This window comes from Penicillium daleae (genome assembly GCF_028827525.1).
Source record: "Penicillium daleae strain IBT 16125 chromosome Unknown utg000006l_segment0_segment0, whole genome shotgun sequence".
NCBI classification, from domain to species: domain Eukaryota; kingdom Fungi; phylum Ascomycota; class Eurotiomycetes; order Eurotiales; family Aspergillaceae; genus Penicillium; species Penicillium daleae.
The window spans coordinates 3492877-3506981 of NW_026623154.1; the positions used below are offsets into that span (position 1 = coordinate 3492877).

The following is a 14105-nucleotide window of genomic DNA, read 5'->3' on the forward strand; positions in this document are numbered from 1 at the left end:
AAAGTCGAGTAATCAAGGAAGATACAGACACTAGTGAATACATTGCTTCTTATCAAACTATATACACAACTATTTCAACCCCCCAGCCAGCAGGAGACTCTGACCAGTCATATACCCCGTTTTACACAGCATAGTGACAACATTAGCCGTCTCCTCCGGTGTACCTAGCCTTTGCAACGGGATACCAGCCGCAACCTCCGGGATCGCCGCCGCATTAGGGATCATACCCGTGTCGCCGATCATAGCGGGGGCAACGTCGTTGACGCTGATATTGAACTCGGCGAGGCGAGTGGAGAGATTCTTCATCATGCCGGTGAGTCCGCCCTTGGATGCGGCGTAGTCTGTAATTGCAGAGAGATGATTAGACTTGAGATCGAACGAGGTGGGTAAAGAATGGGAGAGTGATGGGGTTGACGCACGACATCCATTAATACCACCTCCTTGCGCGGCAATCGAGGACATAAACACGATACGCCCCCAGCGCTGGGCTTTCATATGCTCCACCACACCCTTGACAAGGATGAACGAGGCGCGCAGGTTAATGTTTAATGTGTAATCGAATTCCTCAAGGGTAATTTCCCACACGTTAGGGTAGCGCTTGCCATATCCAGCGTTGGAGACGAGAATGTCCGGTCGCTGGCCATGCTCTTTGTCAATTTGCTGGAACATGGATTCAATTTGGTCGGCGGAGCCGACGTCGACTTGGTGGATGGAGATGCGGAGCTTGTGCTCTGCGTATTTGGATTGCAGGTCTTTTACGACTGCGTTCATGGCGTCGAGGTTGGTTGAGTAGGTGAGGGCGAGGTGAACGCCATGTTGTGCGAGCTGGTCTGCACAGGCTGATCCGATTCTGCAGTGCACAATAAAATGTTAGCTGGTAGCTCTTTGCTAGTGGTATTGGTGAGAACTCACCCTCCCGATGCGCCAGTGATGAGGGCCAGACGGCCGCGGATCTCGTTGAACGACATTATAAGACAGGAATGCAGCGTGGAAAGTTTTTACAGAAGAGAAAACATCCAAGGACGTTCACCAAAGGATGTCTTGGGTCTCCAAAATAACCACCACGGCCTCGGTTACCCCTCGTGAGACGTCGGCGGTATCTCCGAGCGGAGCTCCCCACAGCCCCGCATCATTTGCCGCACCAGCGGGCTTTGAACAAACCCGCCGCTAAGATTAACACCCCAAAAGCCTAAAAGAGGAGATTGCTGCTCATATCGCCCAGCCAGGCTGATGGTTGCCAAACCTGCGACCGATCCTGTCCTGCCTGGTATGGATCGGACCCGTTCTGGAATGCATCGAGACCCAGCAAACCTCCCGAGATTTGATCGCCAGACACATAGTCTCCCACAGCTTCTAGGTCCAGCCAGGAAAAATCGTTTGCAGGACTAAAGTCCATATACGTGTGGTCTGTGACTGGATTGGGCAATGCTGTTTGAATTGAGAAGTCGCTGTTCTGCTGCGATTCCGCAGAGGTGTTGGCGTTGCTCATGGAAGGCTTGGTCCGCCACAGAAGCTCTAGCAGGCGAGAGTAGCGTGCTCCGATATCATCGGGACCGGCACTCGATTGCTTGAGAACCTCAGTGGTTCGAGCTACTAGACCCTGGACTTTGGCTTCCTCAGAGGGAACCATCATACCGAAGGAGCGGGCCTGGAAGGAAAGTTAGAAAATGAGGCCTCAATCGCAAGATGGTGTTTGGGAGTGTTACCTTGTAAAGGAAGACAGCAGAGTAGATGCCATATCTGGTCTTTGTTAGAATGTCCCTTTTTTCTAGTCAGTTGACCCGACTTACAGATAAAACCGAAGGGGCATGAAATGCAAATGCCTCTCGGGATCAACCGAGTCTACCAGAATAGTCAAATAGGCTTTTGCTGCATCCACAGACTCGTAGATAAACCGCGAGTCCTGCATAGAAGCCACATTCTTGAAGGTAGATCTCAGCTGCTCCCGATGCGTGCTCCTGTCCGTCTTTGGCTTCGCTAGAGACTGCGAGATTGCAGCCTGGAAAGCGAAAGCGGTCGTGTAAAGACGTAGATACTCATATGACAATTGCAGAGTTGCGCGCATGGGTGGTGAGCCTGTCTGCGTTAGTATCGCGAAGCGCCAAACTGGTCCATTGGCAAAGCAAAGACGAGACTTACAGTCCAAAGGCCCCCAAAGCGATTTCCATCGCAAAATGGCTAGGCGAAAGTCGTCGACGTATTTGACATAATCACCCATCAGCATCATCTGATTACTTCGCATACCCGAGTACAGGACCTCATGCACGTTTCCATACAACTGAGTGAGATCCAGCATCGCTTGATAGATCTTCGAATAATCCTCATCACCCTCCTTGGCAGGCTGCAGCGACGGAAAATCCTGACTCGATAAACCCGTCATCGGGCCCGGGCCACGCGACCAAAATGCACGTCCAATGCGCACCGAGATCAATCGGTCCGACACGTAGCAGCTGGCCCAAGCCAATCGTCGACGAACCTCTGATTCTTGGTCACCGTACGGATCACCCCGGAAGGAAGTCCTATCCAGCCCGATGAAGTAGCCCGAGCGCAGCGCCAGTCCGACGTGCATCCACGCAGCACGGTCTTCCTCACCGCGACCGACGCGCTCGATGCGTGGGCGGAGACCTTGTGGTTCCCATTCTGCTAGCAATAGTAGAGCCTCGACGGCTTCGACATCGCATTCGGCACCGGCGGCAATGCCCGAGATCAGCTCGTGCATGTATTTGGAGCAGTACTCATGGATTTCGGGACGGTCGACAAGGTCTTTGGATGCGATCGTGAGAACGGCAGTGAGCAGGTGTTTTTCGTTATTGGCAAAGTCATCCAGGGCCGACCGCTCGAAATATTTTCGTGGTACGAGAGGAAGATAAGGGTGGAAGTTTTCGGCATAGCGAGTGACCAACTGCCACACGGTTCCTGGGTCCAGGGATCGAGATTGGACGAGGCGATAGGCTCTGATGCCAGTGGTCGGGACATTGTAGTCGGATACGATGCCACTGCGTAGGCCACCGTATGTTGACATGGAATCGGATCGTACATGGGCGTTGGCACGAGTGTCTGGCGCAGTCTCGGCGCTGAGAGTCGCGATTCCGGTCAGGCATTGCCAGGCGTCAGAAGGGTTTCGAGGGACAGAGTCAATTGAAGCTTCTTCCTCGTCGTCCTCGACAGCTACTGATGCAGCGGCGGCAGCAGCAGGGCCCGGAGGATTGGGCGGGAGGAAGACGACTGGCCCAGGGTAGGAAGCAGAAGGCGCCCGGCGGGCATCTGAGGTGACCGGGCTGGCAGTGTCCTCAGAGTCCTTGCTCGGCGAGGGATTCGGTGCTGGGGTAAAATTTTTAATCTTGTTCTTGCGAATACGACGTCCACCGCGATTCGAGCCACCGAGGACACACTCGCGATGCTCACGAACACACCGCTGACACGGCGGCTTGCCAGGATTGCCATTGCTATCACTATTGCGTGGGATTAGCGGGCACACAGCATAGCACACACTTGCCCATACACGGCTTGCAGATCCGGGGAAGAAAAGTGCGGAGTTCAAGGACACGCGATAAGCCGCGCAGCAGTGAGACGGGGACTTACAGATCACAGCGTGACTTGCGCTGTCTGCAGTGCAGACAAGCCCGCGAGACGCGCTTGACGGTATGGTCGAGCCGCCGGGAGGCAGCGTCCGGTGAGTCCATGTTTGGCCGGGCCGTGTTGGAATTACAGTGACATTATTGCCCGAAGCTGGGGATGGTTAGGAAACAGAGGCCGACTGTTGTTGAGACCCACCGGATATTGAATAGCGCAAAGGGCCATTACTCATCGGGAGGACGAGTTGAAGCTCCTCTCGAGTGTGGGGAAATGGGCGGAGTCTGACCACATCCCGAGGGTGATGGATTCTGGAATTAGATAATTTATTTAAGACATAAAAATTCCTTCTCTTTTGTCTTCTAGAATACATAAATTCTACAGCGCCATATTCAATCAGACCAATCTCTAGCATCCATCTGCAATCTTACGTTGCCTGGCCGTTGTAAAAAAACGTGGGCAATCCGGGGCTGTTGGGGGGAACTGGCAATAGCCGACGGCAACGGAACTCGGCAACGGACTCTTCCTCTTCCAAGAACCACCCCCGCGCGTGGGGAAACCATTCTTCCTAGTCGTCATTCAACAATATTTGGAGGGGCATTCTCCTCTACATTCTTTTCTATTCTACTTCATTTTACTTTTGTCTGACCCTGAGGTGCACACAATATACACAATGGCAGCCACAGTACAGTCTCTCTTCTCCCTGAGCGGCCGCACCGCCGTCGTCACCGGCGGCACGCGAGGCATTGGCCAGGCCATGGCTTTCGCTTTAGCCGAAGCCGGCGCCGATATCATTCTGATCCAGCGCGACCAGTCCAACACCGCCACCAAGGACGAGATCATCAACCGTCTTGGCCGCAAGGCGCACATCCACGTTGCCGAGCTATCAGACCGCAAGGCCGTCAAGGAGATCATTCCTGCCCTCGTGAGCCAAGGCTTCAAGCCCGACATCCTGCTGAACTGCGCGGGTATCCAACGGCGGCACCCGAGCGAGAAGTTCCCCGACGAGGACTGGGACGAGGTGCGTACTACAGTCTTATCTATAGAAAGACCTCAGGATGCCAAGCTTCTATATGCTTGGCCCCCCTTCATTTCACATGAAACATCGCTAATCAGCTCAACAAACAGGTCCTCGAAGTCAACCTCTCTCAAGTCTTCATCCTCTGCCGCGAGTTCGGCGCCTACCTTCTAGCCCGCGACGCCTCTGAGTTCCCCTCCGGCTGTCGGGGCTCCATCATCAACGTTGCCTCACTACTGACTTTCCAAGGTGGCATCACCGTGCCTGCCTACGCCGCGTCCAAGGGCGGCGTGGGCCAACTCACCAAGGCGCTGTCTAATGAGTGGGTGGCCAAGGGTATCAATGTCAACGCGATTGCCCCTGGGTACATTGCCACGGACATGAACACCGCATTGATCAATGATGAGAGCCGGAATGCCGGTATCATGGCGCGAATTCCGGCCGGTCGGTGGGGCCAGCCGGAGGACTTTAAGGGCGTGGTGGTCTTCTTGGCTAGTGGTGCCAGTAGTTATGTGTCTGGAGAGATTATTACGGTGGATGGTGGGTGGATGGGTCGGTAGAGAGAGGGGGAATGACGTGACAACATGCAATATTGTGCGCTTGGAAATGGTGATTGTGACACCGATATTGAAGCAGAGTGGCTTGGGATCTCATTCTGTATTTGGAAAATTTGTTAGGCATTTTTTGGCGGTTTTGTATATAGAAATGGCTGCATCGGAGGATTTTGGATATCATGCTCCGTATCTGAATTATGCTTGAATTATACTTGTCATTTGGGGTTATTGGATTTGTAAGAGATTTATGCATGAACGCACGAGTCATGGTTCATTTGCCATGGATGAGTGTTTGTCGACTGATAGCTCCACTTCTGTCATGATCGCTCGCTTGTGGTAGTTGGGAGATTGGTGGAAAATCCAGCAAGAAGGATGAAACCACTATGGACCCCTGGTTACGTGTGCGACTCCGGACTATGGAGGACTAACCTGGGCTAGTGATCCTCACTAGTCAGTGGCATGTAAGTAGTTACGGAGCAGGAGCTCTGTCAAGTTTTGTCAACAGGGCCCTGGCAGCTGGTGCGGCCCGGGCCTTCAGGCACCGAGGCACAAGGTTATGTGCCCGTAAAACCAGGCATTAATTTTCTGCCTGAGGTTTATTGTCTCTCCTCATCGGGTGCTTTGTTCTTCTTGGCCTTACTTTCTGATTACCTTCTTGACGATCTTTCTTCTCCAAAGCTCCACGGTTCTTTTCCATTGTGATCATGCCACAGGCTCATACACAAAGAAGAAACTAAACTCAGACCATTCAGTCGGACAAAGGGTCCTCTTATCAGTCCGCGTGCGCCACAGGGGGCTAAATCGTCAAAGTTCTTATTGTCCGTGGTTTCCAATTAACAGCAGCTTTGAAACCAGCCCACAATGCCACTGTTTGAGGCACGCTTGGCCCGAGCTCCACGATAGGCAGGCAGTCCTTTCCCTGATTCATCGATTCTGGTGATCTCATCCAGACCAAGTGCTCACTCTGGAGCAATCGTCTGCAGCAAATGATGGTGCGAGGGTCGGGGCGTGACGCCGGTCGCAAGATCTGCAAGGACCAGCAGCAGTTGAGATTGGGCCTCAAGCGCAGCGAATCAACATCGCGGCTTCTGCGGTGGCTGCATCGGTTGGAAACACTGGAAAGTTGAAACGCTGGACTCCGCGGGTCTTCCCCCCCTGGTCAAGCGGAGGAGTCCTCCCGATAGGCTGACAGCCTCCAGTCCCGCCTGCCAACCACCATCGAGAGATGTACTACGAGACTACGACAGTACGAAGTACTCCGTCCTGATGTTAATAGTATTAAACCTTCCCCTTTCCCCTGCCACGACAGGAGTTCCTGCTCGTCGGGAACTTTCGTTCGTCTGGGTTTGATTTTCTTTCCATATTTTCGTCGATCGCTGGCTTGCTCGATCGCCTTGCATTCTTCCTTTCCCTCTTAGAATAGACTGTTTCGGCCCTGCGTTGACCGCATAGACCTTAGACCAGGCTACTTTCGCTTTGACTTCTTTTTTCTTTTTCATCTTGTCTATAGTATTTGCCTGTTTCTTTACCCTCGTTTCCTCTTTTTTCCAACTGCCCTCCCCAGCTGCCGTGGGAAACGTGTGAAACCAGCCGACCGGATCAGCCTCCCTTGCCTCCGACATTCCTCAAGTCCTGGACGATGCCACGGCTCCTCAACGAGCAACGGGAAATCTCAGTTTTGCCGATCTGCCTATCGCATCCAGATTCAACTGACCATCTGTTGATTGCCCGTTCCTCGCTCTCACCGGGGACTGGTTTGCTGCCTACAGGCCTGCCTTCCAGCGCCATTGTCATTCACTGCCAACCTTCCTATTGACATCAGCACAAAGGCAGCCACAGCTTTGCTTTGGGGGGTGAATGCCTTTGTGCCATTCTCTCCCACGTTGGATCGCAGTTTGGCTTCCTAGCTCTGATTTCATTTCATCCTTCTTCAACGTCACCACACTCGATCATCGCATTCCCTGTTGACTCCCCGCAACCACCCTCGACTCTCTACCAGCTTCTCCGGCCTTAAAATTTGATACAAGTCTCTCCTGACATCACGTTGTCCAGGCTGCAAGATCTTCCATCGGAGTTTTGCGGGTCACTCCACAGCTCTCTACCGTCAGAACTATCCTTTATCAGCACCAGATTCCCTGACAACCACACCTCAACCAGGGATAACCCCAACCCCTAGACAGTTGTCCTGAGGGGCATTTCAATGGCGACACCTGACCCGCAACTTGCGGCACGAGGCTACGGATCTAACGAGACATACATCTACGAGTACTCGAGAGGACTGGGAGGTGTCGATGTCCCACGCGATGTGATCATCACTCGCATCATCTACTCTTCGGTGATCATTCTCGCGTTCTGTGTGTTCTGTGGCCGCATTGCCCAGATAAGCCATGCATATCTCCGCCACATCACTTCATGTGCTGCAAACAGTCGACAGCAGACGTTCTGGCATCGGGAGACGTCATCGTTGTGGACCAACATGAAGAAGCATATCCTGTATTCCCCATTGGGGAAGAAGAGGCATAATCGAGAAATTCAACTCTCCTCGGCGGTTGGCATCGGCACGTTACCCTCTCGCTTCCACACCATCTTGATCGCTTTGTACTTTGCAAGTCAAGTGGTGTACTGTCTTTACCTCGACTATGCTGTCAACAAGAAAGCTGCACTAATTTCGGAGCTGCGCGGGCGCTCGGGGACGCTGGCCGTCTTGAATATGGTGCCACTGTTTCTGCTGGCAGCGCGCAACAACCCTTTGATCTCGATTCTGCATATCAGTTTTGATACTTATAACCTTCTCCACCGGTGGCTGGGCCGCATCATTGTGCTCGAATCTGTCGTTCATACTGCCGCCTGGGCAGTCAACGCAGTTGATGAGCAGGATATTGGAGATATGTTGTCACGCCTACGAGACACACCCTTCTTCACTTGGGGATTGGTAGGTACAGTGGCCATGGTTTTCCTCGTTCTACACTCTCCCTCGCCAATCCGTCATGCATTCTACGAGACGTTCTTACACCTACATCAACTCGCTGCGCTTCTCGCCTTCCTCGGTGTATGGTTCCACCTTAAACTGGATAGCCTCCCACAGCGCACCTGGGCCAGCGGTATCGCCGTCATCTGGCTCCTCGAGCGAAGCACACGCCTTGTCCGCCTCGCATATCTCAACCTCTCCACCAAGCACGGCTCAACACGTATGACCGTCCAAGCCCTACCAGGAGAAGCATGCCGGGTAACCTTCCACCTGCCGAAAAGTGTACGCATCTCGCCCGGCTGCCACGTCTACGTCTACATCCCCTGCGTCTCATGGTGGATGTCCCACCCATTCTCCATCGCCTGGACCGATGCCAGCACTCCCAACCCGCACTCCCCGCGCTACCACGACTCCAAATCCACCGACTCAGTCCCCAGCCCATCCTCGCTAGAAAAACAATCCCAAGATCTAGACACCTATTTCGAACCCACCCACCGCCCAACAGAAGTCTCCCTCATCATCAGCGCCCGCCAAGGCATGACCCGCCGCCTCTACAACCTCGCCCGCAGCAAACCAGACAAAATTCTCCGCGCACCAGGCTTCATCGAAGGCCCCTACGGCTCCCGCCCCGCCAACGCATCCAGCTACGGCACAGCCGTGCTCTTCTCCGCCGGCGCCGGAATAACTCACCACCTCATGTACACCCGGGACCTCGTCGAACGCGCCGCCACGTCCCGCGCCGCAACCCGCCGCGTCTACCTCATCTGGTCCGTCCGCTCCACAGACCACCTCGCCTGGGTCGGCCAATGGATGGACCAGATCCTCCGATTACCTGGCCGACGCGAGATCCTCATCGTAAAGGTATTCGTCTCCAAGCCCCGGCGTGCAGCAGATATAGTTTCCCCTTCTGCGACGGTACAGATGCATTCTGGTCGGTGTCGACCGGATGTTGTTCTTGATGAACTTATGCCGACAAGTGTCGGCGCAACGCTGGTGTCTGTTTGTGGGCCTGGTGCGTTTGCGGATGAGGTTAGGGCTGCGGCGAGGGGGAGGATTGGGAAGGGGGCTGTGGTGGATTTTGTGGAGGAGGCTTTTACTTGGTAGCCAGATTTCTTTTTCTTTGCGTTCTTTTTTTGGCTTTTTTGGCGGTTGCTTATTTCAGCATGTTGTTGCGGTGTTGTGGTTGCTTTTTTTTTATGTCTATACTACTTTCAAATTATTGAGCGCAGGCCTAGTCGAGAGCTGATCCTTGCAAGGCTTTGGCCTTATGGTCTTTAAAAGGAATGTGCCCGGGTACTTTCCTCACGGACAGTCTTTGCTTTGGCCCTGGGGCTAAAGCCAAGACCTACTATTCATTTCTTCATTTAGGTACTTTATCTTCTCAATGGGGCCAAAGCAAAGACCTACTATTCATTTCTTCATTTAGGTACTTTATCTTCTCAATGGATCCCACCTTCAGGTTTCCTCGGGGTTTTTTTGTAACCCTGATAGTATTTACTTGATGGGTAACCGTTGCTAAGACGTGGGCGATGGCAGCTGAACCCGCAGCTATTCTTCTATGCCTCTCGAATTTGTCTAGCATTGAGCGTTGAAGTAAAAATCAACCCGGCAACAATGAAAAATGAATATTTGCGAATAATCCACCCTTAGTCACTGTGTGAGAGAAAGATATCCGTTCCCAACAGAAGCCCAACTCCAGTACCTCAACAAAAAGCATATCCAATTCACCCATATACCCCATACCTAATACTCTACTTAAACCATGACCGGGAAGGATTTCTCCTCACGGGTTATCTATCACCGTGAACAGAACGGAAGTGCATCACCATGTTATCTCTCCGATTGAAAGCCTTATCGCAGCTCTCATCGAAACATGGAACCGAGCGGGGTGCCACGTGCTGGCTGTCCACGTGGCGCATTAGAGTTGCTTTGCAAGTAAATGGGCCCGGTTTGTTGCATTTGGACCATTTGCAGATCCACAGAATTGGGCGGGGACTAAATTGGACAGAGAAATTTATTATTAAATGTTCGAAGTAAGGAAGATCTGGGGTATTGGGGATGTACTTGATTTGCTTCTTGGGGCGAGGAGTTGAAGGTTTGGGGCTCGCGACATTCTTGACTCTGCCCTTCTTGACGCGACCATCCTTCGGTGGGGGCGTAGAGACTTGAGATCCGCATCCATGAGACTCGAAGTCATTGATCATGAACGTAGAGTCGGTAGCGTCGTACCGAGGAGGGCCTTATCCTTTGGCGGTGTCAATTGTCAGTGACGGTACACTACGCCAATGGTATCGAAACGACCAACCATAGAGAGAACTCGAAAGCAAAGAGAGCTCATCCGCAGTCAAAGAAATCATTGGCTGATTTGCAGGTCCACCTTGGCTATAGACTGGGTTTGTCACTGATGGACTTTCAAAAGGCAGGTTGGGACTATCAGGGACTGTGGTTGTTGGATGGTATGCCAGCTTGACTTGAAAAGCTATGGGTACGAGGAAACGCGGAATGGATTCAACGAAGTTGTCGTAGAGTGAAAGCAAGAAGCTTGATATATCTTGAGATAGAGTCAGAGAACATCATTTTGTTTGAGGGAAGATGAAGGGTATTTATTTCCAAGGGATCTCTAGAAATTCTACAATCGTAGACACGAAGGCATAGTGTGCTAGAACTCTGCATCCATGGATTTACAGTGGATCCATACATGCGCATTCACTAACCTCGAAGTGGATAGGATCATCCGTGCTCTACATGGATAACCTCACACCTCAATACCTCCTGCAGAGATTTAATGGGTCCTTACAGTTGATGACCCTCTATCAGAAATCTCTCCTTATACCGAAAATATGTACCTACTTGCACCATTCGATGAGTTGGAAGAAAGGATCTGCTATATTCTGGGATAGAAAAATTAAGTGCTGGAAGACTTGATCTATTCGACACCTATTCCGTACATTTAGATCACCGTGATCGTCACTGAACAAGTGAGTTGAGTACATTCTAGGATCAATATGCTTTGTCCTTGTTTTTAACCAAGTTAGATCCACCCCATAAGGACCCTGGATTCAGTCGGCCGGGATATAGTTTAAGCATTTCATGATATAGCTCCTCTGGGGTTTTGGTTTCTTCATGCACCCGCTCAAAATCCTCCAAATAAGCCTTGGTATCAGATATAGCCTGTGGGGTGAAACCCTTGCTAGGGTCTCCATGCCCCGAGATCACCACTTTCGGCTTCAGGCTTGCAATCTTTTCAAGTGCAGCGATCCATTCCTGTCTCGATTCCTTAGTGGGTGAATCGCCCAGGAACGGGTGGGTGTTGTTGTAGACGGCGTCGCCGACAACTGCCAAGCCTATTGAAGGCACCCAGAGTGTAGTTGTATTGTCTGTATCGGTATGGCCGGTCCTGACCACCATAAGCTTTTCTCCCTCAAGCTCGAATTCGTTTCTAACAACAGTCCTGTCTGTCGTGATCTTTGTGGGGATCTGCCCCGGAAATAGGTCCTTCCACATCTTCTGTCGCTCTGCTGATGCTTCTCTAAGCATACCAGCGGCAACCTCAGACACGGCCACCACTTTTGCGTTGGGAAATTGCTCCAGTATAGCCGTATTACCGAAAAAATGATCGCCATGGGGGTGGGTAATGTAGATCCAAGTCACATTTAATCCACTCGCAACTGTCCAGGCCACTAGCTCGTTGATGGCTGGAATTGTCAACTGGGTATCAACCAAGACAGCATCCTTCTCGCCATATATCAAAGTCGAACTGGTCGGGACCCATTTCAAGTCATCTTGTCCAGCAGGTACAGTCCGATTCACTCCTTGACGCTTGCTGAAAAATACTTTGTACTTAAGCACCATTATGAGCTGTTGACTTGGAGGCTCAATGAGCTTAGAGGGCAAGTAGATCCACCGGATGTTAAAATTTCGCAATGAATGGTTTCTGCTTCAGTTTACTCTGTGCAGCTAGAGTCTTATTTATATCAATACTGTGCGAAGCTGGAGGAGAGGTCAGATTTAGTAAATAATGGCTGCCTCGGTTCGGCTGAGCGTAACTTTTTTGTCTGTCGGCCTCCCGAGGTCGCTTACTAATGAAGCAGTAAATGCTGATTTCATCGGCGGCAAATTTCCGATTACTCAAAGTGTCCTCTATTTTTCTTGTAATCAAGCAGAGAGAGCCAACCTGTATGCCTCGGGTACCTTGTATAGGATACGAATTGTACCAATATTGGATATCTTGCAAACGGGGATGTGCATACATCTCTACGGCTCCTATGCAGTAAGACTGTTGTTTTAGTGCCAGGTTTCCCTATCAAACATGCTAATTATTTACGGAATATACAATAAAATTTGGCATAAATTGTGAATATTCATGGTATTGGTGTATTCACTCTCGATTTGCTGTCCTTTACTGACAATGTGAATCGGGTGAGGATGTTTCAGGGTTGACCAAGAAGCCACATATTCCGTAACTAGTTGGAATGGTTGCAACTGGAAGAACTAACAAAAGTGTACGTCGTTCATTAATCTTATATTTTTGGCTCATCACTATACACAGTCATATAATGTCAGATTAACAAAGAGAGGAATGGATTGTACGTGCAGGTACGCCGAACGCCGAAGTTCCGTTGACTAGGGCTCAAGTAGTGGGAACATATTTTTTTAAGAATTCAAGTTGCTTCGCGATATTCTTTTCAAACCACTCTCCAGTGTAGATATCGAAATGGCCGGCTTCATCAAGATACAGCATCTCCTTGGGCTCTCGTGCTTTGCCAAATGCCGCCAACTGGGACGCAGTGGTTACAAGGATATCATTCCCAGGAATGACCATAAGCAGTGGAGTTGGCGAGATGCGGTGTATCATTGCTTGCCCTTCAAACCCGAGCATGTGAAGCTGAGTCTGAGCCGTGATATCATTACTCCATTGTCCGCCACTTGTGAATGAACCTAGCATCTGTTTATAAGCATGGACACCGGGAAACATGACGTTAACCTTCCATTCTTCGGCATCTTCAATGCTGTCAGCAATCAGAGGAATTCTTTCCGGCTCGGCGCCCGCTGCAATACGTGCACGCTCTTCCAAGAGGATAGGGATGCGATCTTTGAATGCTAATGATCGTGTCTCGCCAGAAACTGCTGGACACTGCACTATAGCAGCCCTGATACGTCTGTCTAGAGCGGCAGCGTACAGAACATTTCCCCCGAAAAGCTTGAGCCCCAGTACACGATGCGCGAGCTATCCACACACGGTAATGTTGATGCAAAATTGAACGCGTCATAATAGTCGGCTTGTTGAAGGGGTGGGTTGGATTCTTGACGCGGCAATCCATCGCTGTCCCCCCAGTTACGGTTGTCATAGAGCAGGACTGCGTAGCCAGACTTGTGAAAGCGATCTGCAAATGCTGGGAGCCAGTAGTGGCGGACACCACCCAACTAGAGACATGATTAAAGTTAACTCCACGAAATTTCAATACAACAGGAGGCATTTAGTATCACGAACCCCGTGTGTCATGATCACGCACGGCGACTTCCCAGCTTGTGGATAGAGCCAACCGCGAAGCACAGTGCCATCACAGGTTTTGAACTCGATATCTTCACGGGGGATGGCCATTTTGGTGGATATGTGCAAATTGCGTCGGATGATAGTTGAAAAGCGCAAGACAGCGGTCATTTGACCCGATCTCAATGTTGACAGTTGGAGGATGGGATCGCAACGTCTAAAGGGCGGTAATTCTTCCACCAAAGTATAAATACTGGGTGATGTGTTGTGCTAGAAAGCACACGCTATTTGATTTCCCTCGGTACAAGTGTTAATGTATCATGGACATTTCCATTTCCGTTTTTTTTTTTTGCTTATGTGCCTTTTTTATCTTTAGGTAAATATTCTCAGGTTGATTACAATCAGTAATACGACCTCGGTACGGAGTTTTCGGGTGGCGTCAGAACTTTTCGTATGATATGATTACAATTAATAATACAACATCAGTGCAATGTTCTCGGG

At 51.0% G+C, this 14105-nt stretch overlaps 6 protein-coding genes across 6 annotated transcripts; 2 read left to right on the forward strand and 4 right to left on the reverse strand.

Moving 5' to 3' along the window:
• Positions 1 to 69: 69 nt before the first annotated feature.
• Positions 70 to 968, reverse strand: N7458_006956 (SDR family NAD(P)-dependent oxidoreductase; the record flags this gene model as incomplete). The annotated part of the gene is made up of 2 exons (XM_056910338.1): positions 70 to 850; positions 913 to 968. The coding sequence occupies 2 exons, from the start codon at positions 966 to 968 to the stop codon at positions 70 to 72; spliced, it is 837 nt and encodes a 278-aa protein (XP_056766042.1).
• Positions 969 to 1189: 221 nt separating this feature from the next.
• On the reverse strand, positions 1190 to 3683 carry N7458_006957 (Zn(II)2Cys6 transcription factor; the record flags this gene model as incomplete). The annotated part of the gene is made up of 5 exons (XM_056910339.1): positions 1190 to 1648; positions 1707 to 1740; positions 1791 to 2076; positions 2140 to 3452; positions 3583 to 3683. 5 exons carry the CDS (start codon positions 3681 to 3683, stop codon positions 1190 to 1192), a joined length of 2193 nt encoding a protein of 730 aa, XP_056766043.1.
• Positions 3684 to 4246: 563 nt separating this feature from the next.
• N7458_006958 (putative 2-deoxy-D-gluconate 3-dehydrogenase) lies at positions 4247 to 5151 on the forward strand (the record flags this gene model as incomplete). The annotated part of the gene is made up of 2 exons (XM_056910340.1): positions 4247 to 4594; positions 4702 to 5151. 2 exons carry the CDS (start codon positions 4247 to 4249, stop codon positions 5149 to 5151), a joined length of 798 nt encoding a protein of 265 aa, XP_056766044.1.
• A 2194-nt stretch (positions 5152 to 7345) lies between these two features.
• N7458_006959 (ferric reductase family protein) lies at positions 7346 to 9217 on the forward strand (the record flags this gene model as incomplete). The annotated part of the gene is made up of 1 exon (XM_056910341.1): positions 7346 to 9217. One exon carries the CDS (start codon positions 7346 to 7348, stop codon positions 9215 to 9217), a length of 1872 nt encoding a protein of 623 aa, XP_056766045.1.
• Positions 9218 to 11113: 1896 nt separating this feature from the next.
• N7458_006960 (MBL fold metallo-hydrolase) lies at positions 11114 to 11965 on the reverse strand (the record flags this gene model as incomplete). The annotated part of the gene is made up of 1 exon (XM_056910342.1): positions 11114 to 11965. One exon carries the CDS (start codon positions 11963 to 11965, stop codon positions 11114 to 11116), a length of 852 nt encoding a protein of 283 aa, XP_056766046.1.
• Positions 11966 to 12743: 778 nt separating this feature from the next.
• N7458_006961 (alpha/beta hydrolase) lies at positions 12744 to 13715 on the reverse strand (the record flags this gene model as incomplete). The annotated part of the gene is made up of 3 exons (XM_056910343.1): positions 12744 to 13240; positions 13294 to 13537; positions 13605 to 13715. 3 exons carry the CDS (start codon positions 13713 to 13715, stop codon positions 12744 to 12746), a joined length of 852 nt encoding a protein of 283 aa, XP_056766047.1.
• Positions 13716 to 14105: the final 390 nt, after the last annotated feature.